The sequence below is a fragment of the Tupaia chinensis genome, unplaced genomic scaffold (genome assembly GCF_000334495.1).
Source record: "Tupaia chinensis unplaced genomic scaffold, TupChi_1.0 Scaffold146177_1, whole genome shotgun sequence".
Classification (NCBI taxonomy): domain Eukaryota; kingdom Metazoa; phylum Chordata; class Mammalia; order Scandentia; family Tupaiidae; genus Tupaia; species Tupaia belangeri.
The window spans coordinates 1,307,715-1,328,846 of record NW_006206032.1 but is presented as its reverse complement, the minus strand read 5'-3'; the positions used below and the strand labels follow the sequence as shown (position 1 = coordinate 1,328,846).

Below are 21,132 nucleotides of genomic sequence, written 5' to 3'. Positions count from 1 at the left end.
ATAGTCACGAGAGATGGAAAAGGTCAATATTCTTGTGTCCCATTTACTTACGTGCAGCTTCAGGCTCAGAGAGATTGAACCTAGTTTTTATTGGTACTTCTGAGTTCAGCTCTCTTTCCTTTTCTAGCAAATGTATCAAATCTCTCTTTTAGTTTTTTTTGTGTTTCAAATAACTGGTTTAGCAGAGAAGACCACCAAGGTCTCTGAGCCCTACAACCCTCTGACCATGATGATTTTGACTCCTTTTTCTCTATTCCACAGTCTTAGACACCACTAATACAGGCACGTAGACAGAGCAGTCTATACCAACATCAAATACAGTGACTTTTTTTTTTAAAACAAATTTCTCAATTCCAACCTCACTTGAGAAACTTCTCACGTCTCAATTCTTCCAAAAAAAGCTTCCTAGCACTTCTTCAGCTCACCTTAATCTTGCTTCCCTGATTTCTAATTGCTCCTAGAATCTGACTAAAATTTAAATATTTTAAAGTTGTTGCTTTTACATCACTTTCCCCTTTGATCTGGTGCTTTTTTATTTTGGAGAGATATTGCTATAGGGCGTGTTCGTGTTCACTCGCCAGAGAAACAGAGACAGAGAGACAGAGAGAGACAGAAAACGAGAAATCACGCCCCCTCCCCCCCAGGGATGGCCACGCCTCAATTCCTTCTCCTCCATTCTCCTCTTGGGATCTTGGGCACACACTCACATGTGCCTGGTGTGAGTTTAAGCCACTGGGTCTGGGATGCGAACTGCGGTCAACTACATGGGAGTCCAGGGACATAGCTATTATGCCAACTGCTGGTCCTGATCCAGGGCTTTTTTAGTGAGGGCAGGGCTACTTATGATTGAGCTCTGTATAGGACACAGATACATTGCCAATAAGAATGTTTGTACTAGTCAGTTTAGGCTAGGTTGTGCTTCAATAACAGACTAACATAACAGTTTACATGTCCTAGATATCTGGCAGGAAAGCAGAATTCTCTGTTCTACATTTTCAAGGGTGGACTCCATGCATTACTGCTATTTAGAATATATGGTCCCCTCTAATCCTAACAGCGCACCAGATTTGTTGCTTTTCCTGGAGCCCATTGTTCAGAATGAGTCACATGACCCTGTTAGTGCTTCGGATTGAATTGTGTGTCCACCCCAAATTCATATGTTGAAATGCTAATCCTCAGTGTGACTGCATTTAGAAATAGATCCAAAAAGGAAAATGGTTAAATGAGGTCATAGGATGGGGCCCTACTATGATAAGATTAGTGTCCTTAAAATAAGAAACAACAGAGAGCTCACACGGTGTCTCTCCCGACACACTCTCCCAAAGGAGATCATGTGAGCACACAGGTGGGCGATGGCTACCTCCAAGCCAGGAAGAAGGGCCTCACCAGAGAGCAATGATGCTGGTATCGCCATCTTCCAACCTCCAGAACCATGAGGAAATAATGCCTGTTGTTTAAGCCACTCCATCTGTGATGTTTTGTGACAGCTGACCAACCTAAGACAGTGGCTCTTTGGTGAGCAGTAAATGTCCTGTCACAAGTGGTAGGGCAGCAGATAACACAGATGTGGTTCCCTGCTCCCAACAATCTGAACGGACCTGCTCGAATTATTTGTGGCTTTCCATTTTTATACATGACTTGCAACCAAACCACAGGTAATTATTAGGTTCGAGTTCTGTGTACTTGGACGACAAACGGAAAAACTGAAAGTTTAACTAAATGAGGCATACATTGCAATTTCATGTAGTGCTGAGGTCTAAAATGTTTTTTGTTTCTTTTACTATCTCTCTATAGACTGAAGGGAAATGGACGAGTGATTAATATAAAATTTCTCTCAATACAGTTGTAGAAATAAGCATTGAAGAAAATAGGCCTTGGAGCGCATCATTTTGGGGCCATTCGTTGCTATAGTAGTAATAACCAGGCCTATTTTTCCATATTTATTTCTTCTCAACATTAATCTGTCTTTATGGACACATCCCTGGTGTTGGAATTTAAAATAAATTTGATTTACTCGTCATCTGGTACTAGAATATATGCCATGATTTGTGTTGTCTTGCTCCAACGAAAAGCTAACGGGAATTATGATGTCAGAATCTAATCCTAACAGTACTTAATTATTCTTTTTGCAACTTAAGAACAAAATACATGTGTCACAACTTGGAAGACTTGACCGTTGAGATACTCAAATCATTGCAGAGGTGGAGACAACAGGCAGCCCAAGTTTGATTGTTTCTTTAGAAAAGATGTCAAGTAAAAATCCTAAGTTTCACTCTTAAGAATTTTTTTCCTTTGTACATTACTTGAAAAACCATTTTTGCCTTAGTGTAACTTTTAAAATACCATTTCATAAACTAAAGTAGTTGTCTGGAATTCCTTGAAGCCCATGGTTTGGCTTCAGTAGGCTTTAAACAAACACACTGTCAGAAATCGATGTGGATACGTTTCCAGCAGTTAATGCACTGGTCACAGTAGATACTTTGTAAAATCAATAGCCTGAAATATCAGAGGATTATGGTTATATCAGATACCCCAAATGCCTAACATTGTTTTAATTACTCTAATAAAAGAAAGCTGGATGGACTTAAAAAAAAAAAAAAGATGAAGAAAAAAACCTTGCCTATAAAGAATGTTCTGCTCAAGCCAAAGCAAATTTTTTACAAGTTCTTTTAGAAAATCTGGAAGTATTTAAGCGTTTTCCTCTTCTTATGAGACAATGCCTGTTACCCTGCCAGTGCTGCAGCCTACAGCGTTCTCCTTTATGACAATAGGCCTTTTGAACAAGTCAATGGATAGGTTGACTTTGTTGTAGTTGTATCAGTGATGGAGTTCAAGGAGTTGGAACTTTTTTCTTATTTGTGCACCAATATAAGCATCCTTAAATTTTATTACAGGGACATTGAAGAGTTTTCATGGATTTTCCAGTTTAATTTGAGCCATAGTCTATCTGGGGAGCAGAAGAACACCATTTTGCTGGGCAGGAGTCACTTTGCCAGAATGAGGATGTGTTTGTATCATTGTGAAAAAGTGTATGTAGGGGCAAAGAAGAGCTGTGACAGAAGTATGGATTAATACTACTCATGACAGCTATCCATCATTCTGGGCCTTTTGAAAAACGATGAAACAAAAAATGGAATGTGTATTCCTTAACCAGATTCATTGCATTGCACTGAGGAGTATAGCTTTTGTTGGCCAGAATACCTCAAAGTTCTGTGCTAGAATGTCAGAGTAACATGCTGCTCAATGTGGACGGAGGTGAGAGTGGCACCTGCACAGGTAAAATAATGGATGGATCATCCCTGTGCAGCATGGGCTGATGACTTTGTAACAGTAAGAGCAGTGCATGCGGGATCTGCAACTCCACGGCTCACTTGGATAATTTCTGAGATTGAGCCTATAGATAAACACACATAATTCATTATAATTATCTAATATAATCTAGAGAAGAGCACTTTAAGAGACACAAGTCTTTTCAGAAAGGTGGAGGAAGAAAGAAAAGCTGGATCCCATGTGGTGACTGTGGTTTGAATCTCCTGTACGGTTGGCTGTACCAGGCCTGGACTCAAGAGTCCAGGATCCAACAGGCTGGAGGGCTGGAGGAAGGGGATTGCAGCATGACTAGGCCTAGTAGAGGGTGCTCCTCTCTCTCTCTCTTACCTGCACGTGCATGCACTCTATAACAGGAAGAAAAGCAATTAATAAAAAAGGGAAAAGAGAGGAAGTCCATTGTGGTTCACTGATCAGGCCATCCCAGGTCAGGGTATGGGGAGAGAAGTAGGCAAGATGTAGCATAGTGGCATTTAGTGTGTCGGCCTGGCAGGCAAGGAAACGGATCTTTATCGATTGCCTTGATACCAGAAACATTTCCTCCAAAGCTGCCGGGCTGCCCTCAGCCCTGCACTGGAGCTTTTGTAAAATCATAGGATTTGAGCACATGAATAGATATTAGCAATTAATCTGTCTTTACAGTTTTATTGACAAGGAAACAAATACTCAGACAGGTAAATTAGTTTGTTCAGCATTCTGTATTGAGTTTGTGGCAGGTGGGGACTAAACCGGGAATTTTGCGGTTGCTAGCCCAGCGAGCGTCCTTTCTGTTGATATTATCCCACGCTGGCTTCTGGGCATGTCCTCTGGGAATGAAGGATGCCTAAGAAGCCATTGCTGTCCACCCCTGAAAGGGCAGGTATATTCCCTCGGACCCGTCTTAGGTAGGGAGTTCTGTGTCCTGTGGTGCTTTATGATTAGATTTTGGCTGCTCGGGGGAGGGGATATATAGTGAGCTCCACCACTTCCTCTTCATGGTCTTGGTCCTCTGGCACCCAGACCTGGCACCAGGACAAGTAGGATCTTGGCTTCCCCAGGATGAGATCATCTGCTGCATGTTGAGATGAATGGGTTCAGTTCTTGTAATTCAGTGATACCATGTTGTACTTTTTTAGTAGAATGAAAACGAAATCCATGTAATCACAAACTCTCCCCAGGAAGTATTCACTGAGCATTTCTCTACTTGCCAGAGCACTTTCGAGAAAATTGGAGTATCTTAAGCAAGATCTTAGGGATATTTTCTTTTCGTTAAAAAAAAAAATTTCTTTATCTAACTTAAATGGTTATTCGCATATACCTGCTTTCCCTAAATTGAATCTGGAACATTGTATATTAAGTAACTGTTGGATTACTTGTGCCTTCATTAGTAATCCCAGGTTTTTAAAGGAGGGACCTGGAGACAGGTCTAATACTGATTGAGAGTCTAGTGGGCGTTGCCCATAGGGGTGTCTCATGGAGACTAGAGTCTCACATGTGTTGTCTTGGTCCTTTCTAGAGCTCTGTGAAATGGATATTTTTGGTTCCATTTCATAGAGAAGAAAATAGGTAGTAGCTGGTTGAGTGAGTACTTGAATCTGGTTCATTACTTCAAAGCTGTGCTCTTGCCATTTACTCAGTCGTGGTTCAGGCTCAGATTATTTTTCACAAGGCCTGCATGGAGTATGGTTATGTAGGAAGATGAATTCCCCATGCACCATGTGCTAATGTGGCTGCACAGATAGATGGTCAGGATTGTGCTTCACTGGGGCCGAACACTATGTTTTGGGGAAAGGGATCATTTGTGCTGAACTTAAAAGCTCTCCTTCTATTATTTGAGAAATATAGCCAGTGAGCTTTTTTTAAAAAAAGAATGTTATTTAACTTTCTTTATTATTATTATTTTCACATTTTTTATAGGGCACATGCACTCACCAGAGAGAGGGAGAGTGAGAAAGCAAGCCTCCAGGTCTGGGACTCGAACTACAGTCAGCCATGTGGAAGTCCAGTGCCCCAACTACCATACCACCTACTAGGTCTGCCCATGAGTCTTTAATAATTATCCAATTTTATTTTCTAATTTTTCCTGTTCATGTTTATCTTAAATTTAATTTCTTTTATTTTTTCCACATGAGTAATATATTCTATTCTGGTTCTTCTTTTTTGCATTTGAGAAGTCGCAGATATAGAAAACTATACATTGATAAAAACACTGAATTGTTTCCTCTTCTTCCTTCTCCTTTAATCAATATTTTTTGAGTTTATCATTGTTTTAAAAATGCCAGTTATTTAATTAGAAATAATTCAAACCTTTTTTTTCTTTTTTTTTGCCTTAGGAATAGGAATATGGTGCTTCCTTTTCTCTGTCTCCTGGTTGATTTTTATATCCAACTATAAATTTAATCCCAAATTTGGAAAGCTCTGTCTGGTTTAGCTCCACCTCTTTGTCCGACTGTCCACATCCACTGTCTTTGTTCCTTTATTCACACTTGGCCTGTCTTTCTCCTCACCCCTCCACCCCCATCTTCTCCCAGGTGGGGGTGATTGCTTCTGCTTAGCTAGAGCTCTACCATCTTTTTGGAATCCCTTTCCCCAGTAGAGCCATTGAGTCACTTCCTTCTTTCAGCTCTTGCCTCAACCCAGTCCTGCCTACTCTTGTAAGAATTACTGTGATTCAGACTTCTGTTTTATTTCATATTTTCCCTCAGTGCAGTCTCTAGGAGTATTTTTAAAAATCTGTACTACTTTAACATTTTAGGCTTTATTTGTTCTGTTGGCTCAGTGCCTTATTCTCATTTGAGAAAATGTTCTTTATTCAAACTTAACATATTTTATATAAGGGAACTTCAAAATGTTTGTGGGAAAATAGAGCGAAAGTACAAGTTAATTTTGATACAAAAAAATTGTGAGATGCATAATTTTGCAGTACATATTTTTCCGTGAACTTTATGAAGACCACTGTGTAATGGTTCTTGAAAACAAGATAAAGTGTGTTCTGTGTAAAATAAGAATAATTAATGAGCATTTCAGTTTTCTTATTTTTAAATGTCTTACATTGGGCCAGGCAGTGGCACAGCAGTAACACAACAGGACTCCCATGGGAAAGGTCTTAGGTTCACATCCCAGGACCTTCCTAAGTGCTGTAGGCCTGCACATGCCCATGATATGAGCCAGTTGAGAGTGAGGGTGAGCTGGGATGTGATGACCCTGGGGGGGAAGGGTGGTGTTCATTTCTTTCCCTCTGTTGTTCTATCACTGTCATTCTCTCGCATGTAGAAGAAAAGAATGGATAACTTAAATAATAATAAGACTAAAAGGTCCTTGACATTGTGACTGTCTTTGTGGAGTGGCCTCTTAGCTAAATACTTGAGTACTTAAAAACATGTATCCTAAGCACCTGAGCAATAGCAACACTTTAACATTGGTTCTAGATTTTACCCACGGAAGATACCAGCTAAAGAGGATGAATGGGCCTGGAATCCAGCCCACATTTGGCTTATCAGACTCCCTGTCCAGATGCAGGACATCTTGAAGGGCTGCCTCTTTCTAATTCTCAGATGGGGGCTGATGGGGCAATGGCAGCCCTGCTTGGCAATGCATCGTACAATCTACCAACCTATTAAAGTTATAGTTATTGTCTTGTTGTTTGATTACTGGCCCAGAGAGGCTGCATGATCTGCTGAACAGCTCATTGATAGAGAGATTCTGAATTTTAAGCCCAGTCTAATAACTCCAGTCCAGATCTCCTTTATTTCCCCCATTGCTATATCTTCCTTTCCTTACTGTACAAACACCCTTGCAATGAGGATAATGTAAGTATCAGCAATTTTAAGACATGAACATTAAATTTTATAAAAACATGCTCTGATGTCTATCACAGCCTCTTCAACTTATTGTCCATCTCTGAAATAACTCCAGTCTTGAATAATACCAATTGACAAAAATTGTAAATCATGTTTCCAAATGATAAGTTTTGAACTGTCATTCCCCTCATATACTTACAGGGAGATCTAAAAACAAGTTTGATCGCAGCTTAAGTTCCAGTATTAGGAAAGTGGTATGATTTACCTCAGAACTGAGGTTAATGTCTAAAGATACATATTCTCAACCAGGTTAAGATTTACATTACTTGGGGCCGGTGGCATGGTTAAGGTGTTGTATTCCCACATGGCCGATCATGGTTCAAGTCCTGGATCTAGTGGCTTGCTTTTTCTCATTTTCCCCTTCTCTCACTCTCTCTGTCTCTTTGGTCAATTAAAAAAGATAATAACAAATATTTTTTAAAAGATTTACATTACTCTGTAGTTATTTTAATAACTAGTGAAAAGTTTTTTTTTAAAATCTGATTGCTTATAGTAATTTTATATTGGAAAGGTTATTACCTTTATGGATATGCAATAAAAAAAAAATATATATATTACAAGGCTGGGCCAGCAGGTGGCATGGTGGTTAAGGTGCTGGATTCTTACATGGACAACTCTGCAGTTCAAGTCCTGGATCTAGTGGCTTGCTTTTTCTCATTTTCCCCTTCTCTCACTCTCTCTGTCTCTTTGGTCAATTAAAAAAGATAATAACAAATATTTTTTAAAAGATTTACATTACTCTGTAGTTATTTTAATAACTAGTGAAAAGTTTTTTTTTAAAATCTGATTGCTTATAGTAATTTTATATTGGAAAGGTTATTACCTTTATGGATATTTATGGGGTAAATGTAATAATTCTTGAATAGCTTTACCTATTCAAGTGCTAGCGACAGTTATGAAGATAGAAAGGATCAACAGTCATTTAAATGCACCCAGTGTTTCAGGAATCATGGTCACTGCACTGACAAGTAGAGCAGTGAGGAGCTGTGTTTTTCTCTTCTGTCTTGTTTGCGTAAGTCCTATGGTTGGAGGTTCAAATGAGGCTCTCTCTCATCTCTCTCTGGAGATGTGAAGATAAGGAAAGAGAAGATAAACAAAAGAGGTGGTTAGAAGGATACCTGCTCCAGGAAAACTAAAGAGTGAACAGCCAGAAATAAGGGAATAAAAGACAGCCAAGATAATGACCAATTTAAAGGTAGAGACAAGTCTGCAAAGATCGATAATAACATTGAATGTTAATGGATTAAATTCTCCAATCAAGAGACATAGACTGACTGAATGGATTAAAGAAAACAGAAGCCCTCTATCTGTTGCCTACAAGAAACGCATCTCATGGATAAAGGCGTACCTGCTTAGACACGGTTCTGTTACAGATGTGAGAGGAGCGGAAATACTTGAGCTTCCTTCTCATGAGTAGTAATTTCTATTTCTATATGTTTCCATGGAGATGGTCTATGCTCAGTCCTACCATTGTTGAGGAGCATTAACTGTTGAAAGAATACCAACCAGCAATGAACCTTAACACAGAAAATTTCTCTCAGTACAGTTATTGAAATAAGCATTGGCAAAAACTGACCTGTATGCTCATTATTTTGGGGGTGATCTGGTTGCCATAGTAATAAGAACCATGCCATTTAATTATTGAGTTGTGTCCACTTTTACTGTAATTTGAAGCTGTTAGCGCTGCTAAGACCTTCATTATTCAACAAGCTTCATCTTGCTTCTTGTCTCTGAACATTGCCATCATGTCTACGTTTGGTCTTACTGGCTCTACACTCTTCAGCTGATCCTCATAGAATCTGGTTGTCTCATTGTTCTGCCTGCACTTCCCTAGCTTAGTCACACATTTGCTAAATCTTAGCATGGATTGGTGGGATTGTAGTGTCTATTAATCTGCAGCCAGGGTTGCGTGAACTGTTTGGGAAGCTCCAGCACATTGCTTGTTTGACAGGATATATTTTTGTTTCTGACTTGGCACAGCTAAATATTGGATTGCAAGTGTAGCACATTTCTTGTGGATTGCTTATCTATCAGATACAACCAGACATGATAGGCAGACTTTCTCTGAAAATGTGGTGAATAATTAATGTAGGAGAAATTCCATGTTATTTTTGTTTGTTTGTTTGTTTTTTTGAGAGGTTTTTGCTATAGGGGGGTGTATGCTTGCCAGAAAGACAAAGAGACAGAAAGCAAGAAATGACCCCCAGGGAGACTGCCACACCGCAATCCTTTCTCCTCCATTCTCCTCTTGGGATCTTGGGCACACATGCACATGCACCCAACATGAGTTTTAGCCACCGGTTCGGGGACTCGAACTATGATCAGCTACATGGAAATCCAACAACATAGTCATTATGCCAGCTGATGGTCCCTCATGTGTTTTTAATTTGTGAAAATCATCTCAATCAGGGCCAGTGGATGGCGTGATGGTTAAGTCTCTGGACTCCCACATAATCGACCGTGGTTCAGGTCCTGGACCTGGCAGCTTACTTTCTCTCTCTGGTGAGAGCAAATAATAATAATAATAATAACAAATAAATAAAACAAATCATTATTAAAAATTATGTCATTCAAATCAGGCACAGTGGTCCACTCCTATAATCCTAGCTACTTAGGAGGCTAAGGCAGGATGATTATGAGTTCAAGACCAACCTGGGCAGCACAGCTAGACTCTTGTCTCTTTTAGGGAAGCAAAACAGTAATATCAGTATGTGCCTATGATGCGGTTAGAATGAGTCTTTGTCCATGTGATTATGTCCCACCAAGAAGCAGAATCTACCTGTCTTAGAGGACATTCTGTATGTTCCGTTCCACCTGATACTCTGTATGATGGACTTTTGTTATAGGCAGGAGATCTTTCCTTCACCTTCTTTCCTTTTAGGTATGTCCTACATCCACATGAGACTTTGTGACCCGTGGCCTCTTGGATGAGAGCCCTGACTATGGCCACAAAAGTCTCTTATGTGGAGTGTCTGGCCATCTAGTAAAAGCCTCTTCAGAGTTAAATAACTGAAGGGGAGTACGTTAAACTTGGTGCTTTGCTAGACCCATGACTTCATTCCCTCATAGCTTAATCTTATACTGTGCAGACCCGGATTTGAGACGAACACAGTGTCGTGGTACCACCTACACTGCCATTTATTTCATTGATTTGGATGGCCTCTGTTGCTCTTGGCTGTGGACCCGCAAAAACAAAACCATGGGATAAAGCAGCCCAAATCATGTAATGAAAACCTTGCACCTTTTTGGAGGCCTGGTAGAAAGAAATGATTTATTTTTTTCCCTACCAAATAAAACATTCTAGGAATCCAAGGTGAAAATTGGATTTTAACTGCTACTAACAGTTTGAGCGGATAAAATCAGCAAGTGTTGAGTGTTTTGCTTGATTAAGAGAAGAACCTAAAGAGTCTGGTACAAGAATGATCTGTGTATGCTGGGGCCTGGTGTCTTCCATAAATCTGATTTATAAAACTGCAAATAAACATTAAGCACACTTTGGCAGCCAGATTGCAACAGTGGAGACCTCTGTGTTTTAACATCATCATTTTGTTTCCAGCCTTATGCCTGGAGCATTGTTCCCCCTTTTTTCTTCCTTCCTTCATATTTCAGGTTTAAGCCCTCTATGATTAATTTCAGGAGTTTGGGAACTACCTGACTCCAGCCCAAAATAGGGGGCCTCTCTTCTCTCAGGAACCCATTTGTTTTCATGTTGATCCTCTCTCTCCAGCTCCCCTTTAATCTCCATTTGTGTGTTGCTCTGTCTCCCTCACTGCCTACCTACCTCTTGAATGCCTTGTTTTATCCGATTCACAGCAGGTAGTAAAATACCTGGCCGAATGCTCTGTCTCTTGCAAACTTCCACAAGCCAGTGTATTCATCTCTGGCATAAAATAGTTTCTCAGTAAAAGTTTATCCAGTTGCAGAGATTCCTTTATTTCATTTTTTTAAAGGTTTATCTCTTTCTTCCATGGATGAGAGAAAGAGGGGGACAGGCACCCCCAAGAGGGTTCTCACATCATGATCCACCCTCAGTTCCAGCAGCCCTGGATCACCGGTGTATCCATGCCCAGTGTGTTCAGGAAGTTCTTTAATGTGAACCTGGAAGCCCCCTTGGTGGGTCAGTATCAGAGAATATAACGTGACTACTGTACCGCTATGTGACCCCAAGTTTCTTTCTCTCTCTCGAGGAAAGTGTATCATGTGTCTGCAAGAGGTACCTCCCGGGTTTATGAGAGGTGATCCTTGGGCATTTATCAGTGCTTTCTCCAGAATCATGTATTCTTTCAGGTTCATCTTTAAAAAAAAAAAAAAAAAAAAAGATTATTTTTGTATGGCCACTTTTACCTAACTCAACATGGCTTTAACATCAGCTTTTATCTCAGGGAAATTCATTTTATCCTAAAGAGTATTTCTTTTTTTTGGGAGAGGTTTTTGCTATAGGGCGCGTGCACTCGCCAGACAGACAGACAGAGAAAGAGACAGACAGAAAGTGAAAAATCACCCCCCAGGGGGGATGGTCATGCCGCAATCCCTTCTCTCCATTCTCCTCTTGGGATCTTGGGCACGCACGCACACGCGCCCGGCGTGAGTTTTAAGCCACCGGGTCCAGGACGTGAACTGCGGTCGACTACGTGGGAGTCCAGCGACATAGCCATTACGCTAACTGCTGGTTCCCCTAAAGAGTATTTCTTGTGTGGCATCTAGTACTTCTGAATGAGCAATTAGACCAATGGTGTAATTGACCAAGTGCTGACCAGTCTGTTCCACTTCCATTCCTTTTACTCTCTGGAGAATCCAGCAAACAGCAGGGGTCTCAAATGGGACACCTGGAACAGGGAGCTTTTATCTATGGGGTGTTCATAATGATAAATGACAATAGTAATGATAGCCAAGGTCTTACCTGTGTGTGTCAGACATGATGCTTAGCATTATCTATGCTATTTTCTTTTTTCACTTTTCAGGGCCCTATAGGAAAGATACTATTATGTGCACTATGCTACAGATAAGAAAATTAGTCCAGGATAATGCATGCAAGAAGTCTCGGAGCTGAATTTATACTCAGGCCTCTCTAACTCATGAATCGCAATTTTTTTAATCACTATCACATGCTCCTTTTGAAGAGTCCTCAGTATTCTGTTGAAATCATTAAAAACCATAAATGACTAAGGACATCAAAGTTATGATGTAATTAAAACTTCATTAACTGTTCAGGGCCTTCTCGGGTTTCATGTTTTACAATTTGGAACATAGTCACTGAGAACCTCCATCATTATGCAGTGAGCCTGGATGGGGCAGGAAAGAAACGCTGCCCCTGGAGGCCTGCCTGGTGACCGGCGTCTGCTTCCTGCTGCCCTTCTGAGGCTCACCACCTGCCTTGACTTTGTCATCGCTCTCTGCTTGCTAGTCTGGGCGTGTATGTTCATTTCTGTTGGTTTTCACATAGCCGTCGTTTGCCTGGAAGGACTACACCTAGCTTGTTCTTGATGTTCATTCTTTCTTGCGTTTATTCATTAGGCGTTTAGTGAGCATTTGCAGTGTGTACTGTGTATTGGTATATAAAATAAATAAGACCCATATGCATTTAATTAAAATGCATAGCAGAGACAGTGGGATTGTGTAGAGAGCACTGCAGAGCAGAGAGGAACGCACTGGAACTGAGACAGGGTTCTTCATAGTGACAGATCTTTAGAGTAATAAGGTTTGGATAAAGTTCTCTCAAGGGAAAGAAAATAGCTTTGGAAGGACACAGTTTGTTAGAAAATAAAGCTGAACATGAAGACTCCTTTGGTGTGTCTGAAGGATATATTGAGAAGTAGAGGGGGGACAAGATTGCCTGCGATGGGACGACGAAGGATTCCTTTTTTTTTTCTTTCTTTTCTTTTATGCAAGGAGAAGGAAGTTTATTAAGTAAAAGTAAAAGTACACTCCTGAGAGGTAGGAGCGGGCCTGAGCAGACAAAGAGTGGTTAAAAAGGCCCCAGCAGTTGTATTCTGCCAGATTTATAATTTTTAACTGAGGTCATGTGGGTTGATCATTGGCTGGGCCCATTGATTGTTCTCATCTTATTGGCCCTATCACATGTGACTGGGATCTTGTAAATTATGCTAGGGAGTACTGTGTAACTTTCAGTCCATAAAGAGTCACTGAAGGCCTTATGAGTACAGTAGGGTGATCGGATGTGTTTTTGCAAAGATGAGTCTGAAATCTGTTGGGATTTTCTGGAGGTTGAGGCAGAAGGCAGAATGACCCTCTGGGTGCTCTGCACAAAGATATGGAGTATAGACTTTGATTCCCCATGCCCTCTACAGCAGGCATGGAGAGTCAGATAGCCTGTGTGCCCTTCTCCACCCTATCAAGTTAGTCTTCAGACCCCTGCGTTGCTCTGCTTCTGCCTCCTGTGGTTGACCATAAGTCTCACTTCAACATTCGACAATGGCGTTTGCTCCTACAGCCTCAAAGCCTCACTATTCTGCCTGCTCAGGCTGGTTTTGCTTACACCTACCTGCACATTCCTAGCTTGGCTGACCTCCCTGGGTCAGACTGCTTGGCTGCCTGGAGGCTGTGTCTGCTAGAGCTGATGTGACTCAGCCAGTGATCATTCTCATAGTTTCCTCTCTCGTCCTGTCCCTGCTCAGGCCTTGGGGTTATAGAATGACAGGAAGCCTCCTGTAGGTGGGACCCCTGCCACATTCTCAAGCTTTATGCAGATGTCACACTTACAGTTCTGTTCCCTGATGATCCACAGGAGAGATGTGAACAGACAGTTATGACTAAAATTTAAAAATCTTACACTGATCTTTTAATTTGTGAGTTTCTTATTAAGAAAAAAAAATTAAGAGGCACTGGACACTTAAATTTATAGAGTGCTCTGTTCTGAGCAGGGACAGGTTTTCACGACTCAAAATGCCAGGGCGCTCATATTTGGAAATGTGCTTGTTCGTTTTTAGGGTTGTGTTGATTCTGTCCTGGAGTTTTGTTTCAGTTTTATAGAATTTTCTTCCCCACCCCCTCTTTAATTGTGTCGATAACAAGGGAACCGTTTTATAACGTGACTGTGAAGCACAGCAGTGCTCTAGAGTTGAGCATCCTGCACTCAGTTAACCTTCATATTTCACACCTAATCATTGCAGTGTGGCAAAGCGCTCCCTGGCCTTTCAAAGCAAGAGGACTGCTGTGGAACCGTGGGCACCTCCTGGGGCTTTAACAAATGCCAGAAGTGCCCCAAGAAGCCGTGTAAGTGACGTTTCCTTGTTCCTTTGCTGGTTAACATAGCATCTGTTTGAGTGTGATCTTTTAATGATGAGGCGTTAGACTTTCCAAGAACTCTCTTACTAAATTGTAGAACATAGAACATCAGATGCACTTCCCGAAACCTTGCACGTCTGATATTTTCCTGTCACTTCTGTTTTTCAATCTGCACAGTTCTCGTTGCCTTTCCCACTTGAATCACTTACGGGGATTAAAAAGTCTTTTAAGAGGCAGTGAACTCAAATAGGCTGCGTTGTCTCTGGAGAGGAGAAAACAAGATGTCTTTTAAAATAGTAAATACCTTGAACCCTATAAAAAGTTGGTGCAGTTGTTATTTCTTTGGTTAAGTCCCTTAAATGAAATTGGTATTAATATCCACAACTTAAGTTGTAGTTTTTAGCCTAGGTTTTTACATTTTATTCAAAGAAAAACTAAAATGGACAAATTTGCACATATGTAAAAGGTGAATTTATAATCACTAGGACATAATACTTTCTGTTTTATTTTCTGAGAAAATGACTTTGATGACTTTTGCTAACCATGACTTTTCTATTGTCACAGTCATCATTTGTATCACCCACACTTTTTGATTTGTTTTTAAAGTGTTTGCCGGAACCGTGTTGATATGAATAAATTCAGGCTTGCATGTTTCTATTACTCTCCTCTCAATAGTAGTTTATATGTTCAGTTTGGAGGCTAGCATTAACTCTGAATGACTTATTTCTAATAAATACATTTGAGAAAGACAGGGGTAATTTGTTTTAAGTTGAGCTTTCTTATATGTAACTCATCATGTTTCTGCCAAGGCATCAAGTGATCGTTTTCTTTCCTTCATTTCTTCCTTCCTTCCGTTTTAGCCATAGGGTGCATGCGCTTGATAGAGAGAAGGAAAGTGAGAAATCACTCCCCAGGGAACTGTGGCCACACCACAATCCCTTCTCCTTCATTCTGTCTCTAGATTTTGGTCACGCACCACGTGCAGCCAGTGTCATTTTCAAGCCGCTGGGATCAGGACTCGAACTGGGGTGGGCCATGTGGGAATCCATCACCCTAATTACTGTACCACCTGCAGGCCCCAAGTGATAGTTTTCTTGTCCATCTTCCCATATCTCATATAACTAAAGATTTTTATTTTTAAGTGAGAGGGTTTTTTTTGTTGTTGTTATTATTATTATTATTATTATGATTATTGCTATAAAGCACTTATGCTTGCCGGAGAGGCAGAGAGAAATAGAGAGACAGAAAGTAAGAAGTCACCCTCCAAGGGGAGATGGCTACACTGCAATCCATTCTCCTCCACTCTCTTCTCAGGATCTTGGGCACACACACACGTGCCCAGCATCAGTTTTAAGCCGCTAGGTCCAAGACTCGAACTGTGGTCAACTACATGGGAGTCCAGCAACGTAACCATTATACTATCTGCTGGTCCCAACTGAAGATTTTTATTTTATTTTTTAAAATTTTTTATGTTGTAAAGATTCCATGAATTGTTTCCGTTGGATAACTTTTACTCTTAAATATCTATTGATTTATTTGATATTCTCGACTGTCTTTCTTTTTTAAAAAATAATTATTTATTTAATTTACTCACATTTCTTTTATTTGGCCAGAGAGAGAAAGTGAAAAAGCAAGCCACCAGGTCCAGGACTCGAACCATGGTCAGGCATGTGTGAGTCCAGCACTTTAACTACCACACCACCTGCCAGCCCCTCAATCTCTTTTAAATGTCTCTGTTCAGTCTAGAATCTGCCATCTTAGAATTATCACTCCACAGCTCTTTCTCATAACCATCTGTCCTTCTACTAGCATACTAATTTGTTTTAAATAATTGACTCTCAATTGGACTCTCATCCCTGTCCCTCAAACTTATAGGTTCTCTAAATGCCTAAAGTTAATTTCATTTATTGGATTGTTGGAAAAGTCATGACTTATTTTTTTCTGTTTTTTTCTACGCATAAATGTGTCATGACTTTTCTGAAAACCCAATATTTTGTTAATACTGCTCTTCTTTTAGAGACCAATTTGTGGAAATGCCTTCTAAAATTTCTGACACTTAATGAGTTCTCTATTTTTAAAAAATTCACATAAATAAAGGCATTTCATACTGAGAGACTATCTCAGATAGACTTTCTAAGCTAATTTGATAATGATTTGCCATGTGAGTTTTCAGGAGGTAGGTTGTATGTAATGGTCCCTCCTCACTGGAAGATTCGTTTGCCTAGAATTATTTTGGCAGCCTGACCTAAGAGACATCTAGGATACATTTGGTATGATTTTAAAACCTGATGTTTGTGTTAGATTGACCTGAGTTTAGTTCTCAGCTCTGTCATTTGTCATTGAGTCATATGCATCATTAAACAGGAATCTAGGCCCAGCTGTGGAGGCACAGGCACCAGGGTGCCACTGCACAATACTGGAGCAGTATGGGATGGCCCTAGGTTTGGATCTGGGTGAACCTAAAGAGGCCAGGTACACTGTGGGTGCACCTCTGATCCTGGCTGGCTGGAAGGCTGGGGAGGAGAATTGTGGCATGGCAAGACCCTGTCAGGGTTGCCTGCCCAATCAATTAAAAAAAAAAAAACCTTATCAAAGAGCAGAAACAGGAATCTGTACTTAAAATGTTGAAAAAGCATTGTCTTTTTTTGTTTGTTTTTAAAGAGAGATTTTTGCTATAGGGTGCATGCACTTGCTGGAGAGAGAGAGAGGGAGAGAGACAGACAGATAGAGGGACAGAAAGTGAAAAGTCACTCCCCAGTGTGGGAGTTGGTCATGCTGAATCCCTTCTCCTCCATTCTTCCGTTGGGATTTTGGGCATGCACGCACACGTGCCCTGCGTGAGTTTCAAGGTGCTTGATCCAGAACTTGAACCGCAGTCGATCACGTGGGAGTCCAGCAGTGTAACCATTACACCACCATCTGCTGGTCTCACATCATCATTTTTTTTTTAATTGCCACGCACATGTTCCTGTAAGGGCTTGAGGTATGGTGATATATCCTCCACTATTTGGTCTAAGGGTTGAGGATGTTAGCTTCTTATAACTTTGTTTTGGAGCTATTTATGTGTCTCTAATACTTTCTTCATCCATCGTCTCTCTTTCTTTGGTTTTTCATTTATGCCCTCCCATCTTTGTATATCTTTTGCCTAACTGCTTCTCTTTCTTCCCTCTTCCAGATCCCAAAATAGCAAGAAGATGACAAATGTTAGGGATGAAGCGGCTCATAGAGCCTTTTCTTTTATTTTTTCTTCCATCCCTAACACTCAGTTCTGACCTTTTGTCATTTTTATCTAGAATTACGTCATCTGGGGATGCAGTTGCTTTATATGGTTTTGTTAGCTCTGTGTTTTAATCTTGATGATGATGTAAGTCAATTATGAAAGTACCAAGTTGTTGTGACTTTTCATGACATTTTGACAAATACCGAATTCGTATGTTGGCTCATTTCATGTATAAAATTGGAGAGATCGGCTTCATTTTGAGAAAGCAGTGTGGATCATGAATGAAGTAAACTAGTAACATGTCGACATTTATCCTTTCTGTGCTGTCTGAAATGACTCACTCTCAAGAAGCACACTCAGGGTCACATTCTTCCTATGTCATTTTAGAAACTTTCCTTTCCTCGGTTGGTGCTACTCTCTAAATCATACTCATTTTGGAAGAGAGCAGACTTTGCTTGGCTTAACGTGCTATGGTTTTGTGTTTGGTGCCTTTTTTTGTTTGTAGAAATTAGTTCAAATTTTAATTTCCAAGGGATTTTTATTCGATGTTCGAAGCTTTGTGTAACCACAACAGAAAGACCTTTCATTGTGGATCATTTTTGCTGTGAAAACTTAATTTTAAATCTGCAAATGATTTCATTAAATAGCTTGTAATCTGTTAAAAATGTGCTTAGCGTGAACAAGTCATTTGTCCTTTAAACATTTTTAGAAGAAAATTAGCACAGAAGGAGGACTTTCAGTAATCATGTGGTCTGGCTCTTTGCCTTGAGGTGGATGATCATTGAATTTCTGAAACAAGTTATTGTCTCTTTTGCCTTTGAAGCAATCACAGAGATCCCATAATCTCTGTAGGCAACCTGCTTTGGAGTGTCTTTGTTAGAGGAGACTAGACTAGACTTGAGGCTGAGGACTGAATGGGGTGATTCCCACCAGTATTTCCCCACTTTAAGTTCACCATTACAACTCTTAGTTTCTTCCTTTCTTTTATGAGAGTAAGAGGAAGACTAGTACTCTCAATGGGTACATGCCACGATCCTTCCCAGTCAACTGGGAATGGAGGTGCACACATCTGGCTTGTCAACCAAGGAACCGAATGCAGGATCTTCCATATGGAGCTGACATTGCTTGAGGAAAGCATTACCACCATGCTCAGAAGATAATGCATTTATCATCTTTTTTAGCCACTTAGAGAAAAAAAAAGGGGAGGGAGTGGAGGAGAGGGACGGGATTAATAAATCTTCACCCTGTTTCATTAGTGGTGATAGAAAAAGAGCATGTGTAGACAGCAAAATAATTTTACTTTTAAAAGAAAATTTCCACTTTTTCATCTTTCCTGCTTAACTCCTTATTGAGGTCCTCTTAGTTCTCTAGCAATCCAGTCTGTTTTGGTTACAGCCCACTTTCTATTGCACATTATCCTGTTCATAAATGAATTCTTTATTTCAGGAAATAGAATGATATTTGGTTAGTGTTTTTCCTTGTCAGACAGTGTGGTAGGCACTTTTTGTGCATTATTGTTAAACACCATGACAACTGTCAATAGGTATTAGTCCTCCCATTGTATAGAATTTCAATTTGAAATTCAGGAAGCTACTTCCCATGATCATAGCACTATTGATAGGCAGAGACACTATTTGAACCCACGCATGCCTGGTCCCCAGATCTATGCTGTATCCTCTATGTCAGGTGGTCTTTCAGGTCTCACTTTAGAGTTTCAGAACCTCAGCAAATAGGGTTTTGTTGGTAAGGTGGTGCCTGCAGCATGCATACCATTTGAGCTTTCAGAGTGAAGGACTGTACAACTAATCACAGCCTCCCTGCTGGTCTCCTAGTTTCTGGTCATCACCTTCCTATTCTGCTCAGGTTCCTAGCAGCAAGAATTATCTGATAACTAGGATACCTGAGCTTATAATTAAGGTGAGCATGTAATTTATAGTTTACACTGGCCCATTTCTGAGAGTCAAGTGCTGTTAATTAACTTTGCTGAAATAATAGACTTAACCTAGGACTGCCCTAGACAATGTTGTACAGTCACCTACCTGTAATAGGTTAAAAAATTCAAACCCTTGAGCACGTCACTGGGGAAGAATAAATAGATCCTTTGGGATAAACACATTTAATCACTGATTGACAGAAAGCAATCATAGGATTCTCTTAGTTACCGATAATTTCTTGGGACTGTATCTGTTGAATATGAATACTGAGAAATAAGCATACTGTGAAAGAATTGTTGATAAATACATTGGTTTTGGTATTTTGTGAATGAACAAGTAATGAGTGTTGCTGGGTCCAGGTGGGAAGGCTCTGGGTTCAGGTCCTGGGTCTACCTAAACACACTGGATGTACCTGACATCAGCCTGAGATCCCGGATGGATGTAAGGGAGGTGTTGACTGGGTTGGAGATCGCAGGGTGGTGAGACCCTGTCAGTGGTCCCTGTCTATCTGTTCTTCCCTTCTCAAAACAAATAAGCTTAAAAAAAAAAAATCACTCAAATGAACAAAATCTACTGATGCTATAAATGGCTTTGGTTATCATACATAGTAGTTTAGGATTGTAAGAACTTAAAACTAAGCATGTAATAAGACTTATTCTTTCCCTTGCAGCTTATCATGGATATAACCAAATGATGGAATGCCTACAAGGTTATAAACGGGTTAACAACACCTTTTGTCAAGGTAAGGTTAATTGAATTCATTGGTATGGACTCAACAGTTGTTTTGGCTTTTCTGAAACCTGAGTTGTTTTGCCACATGTTGCTCATTAGCCCAGCATGTGGCGGTCACACAGCGAACCACCTCGTGTGCACTCCATGTAACTAAGGAAATAGAGAAATTAACGTATGGCTGCTGGAGTTGCTTCACTACTGTTGATACTTTATTAACCCTTTTAACCTTCTATTACTTTTAGGTAAAATCCACAGGAGTTTGGATCATATTACAGAGTACTTTGTGATCTCCATATTGGTTGCTTCATCTCCCTGTGTTGGTGCATGCCTGCATGCACACACACACACACACACACACACACACACACACACACAAGCACGCATGTCCCTGGCACTTTCACTACTTTGCTGATGTGTGGCTGGGGACAGAGTTCCCCTTTCTCCTCTTATGAGCATATTGTTGGCCATCTAAAAATATTTGGGTATTAAATTTCAGAGTGAACACTTTTCTTAGGCAGTAGGAAAAGCTATTTTGCTAAATATGAAATGCCCTAGGTACTTTTTACTCAGTTTACTTTGAACAGAACAGTAGACTTGTATAAGCAGGAGGGGGGACCTCAGAGATACCTTAGCCTGGAGAGGTTAAGTGACTTTCCTGTGGCTGCATAGAGTTAAGCCTATATCTGAGGTTTTCCAGCACCTTGTTTAGTATCCCTACAAGTTATGAATTTTTGTCGTAGTTACTTTAAGGGATATCCTAGTAATGTTCCTAATTTCCCTTTACATGTAGGATGAAGGTGTTATTAGTAACTTTGAAAGTATTTGTACATTGAAA

The 21,132-nt window shown here is 40.3% G+C and overlaps 1 protein-coding gene across 2 annotated transcripts in view; it reads left to right on the top strand.

Moving 5' to 3' along the window:
* Nucleotides 1–21,132, top strand: part of LTBP1 (latent transforming growth factor beta binding protein 1) — a 269,142-nt gene that overhangs the window by 72,852 nt on the left and 175,158 nt on the right. For both annotated transcript variants that reach the window (XM_014584279.2, XM_027768415.1), the window contains exons 4-5: nt 14,297–14,399; nt 20,236–20,307. In XM_014584279.2, coding sequence (XP_014439765.1) covers nt 14,297–14,399; nt 20,236–20,307 — 175 coding nt within the window. The remainder of the gene's footprint in view (nt 1–14,296; nt 14,400–20,235; nt 20,308–21,132) is intronic.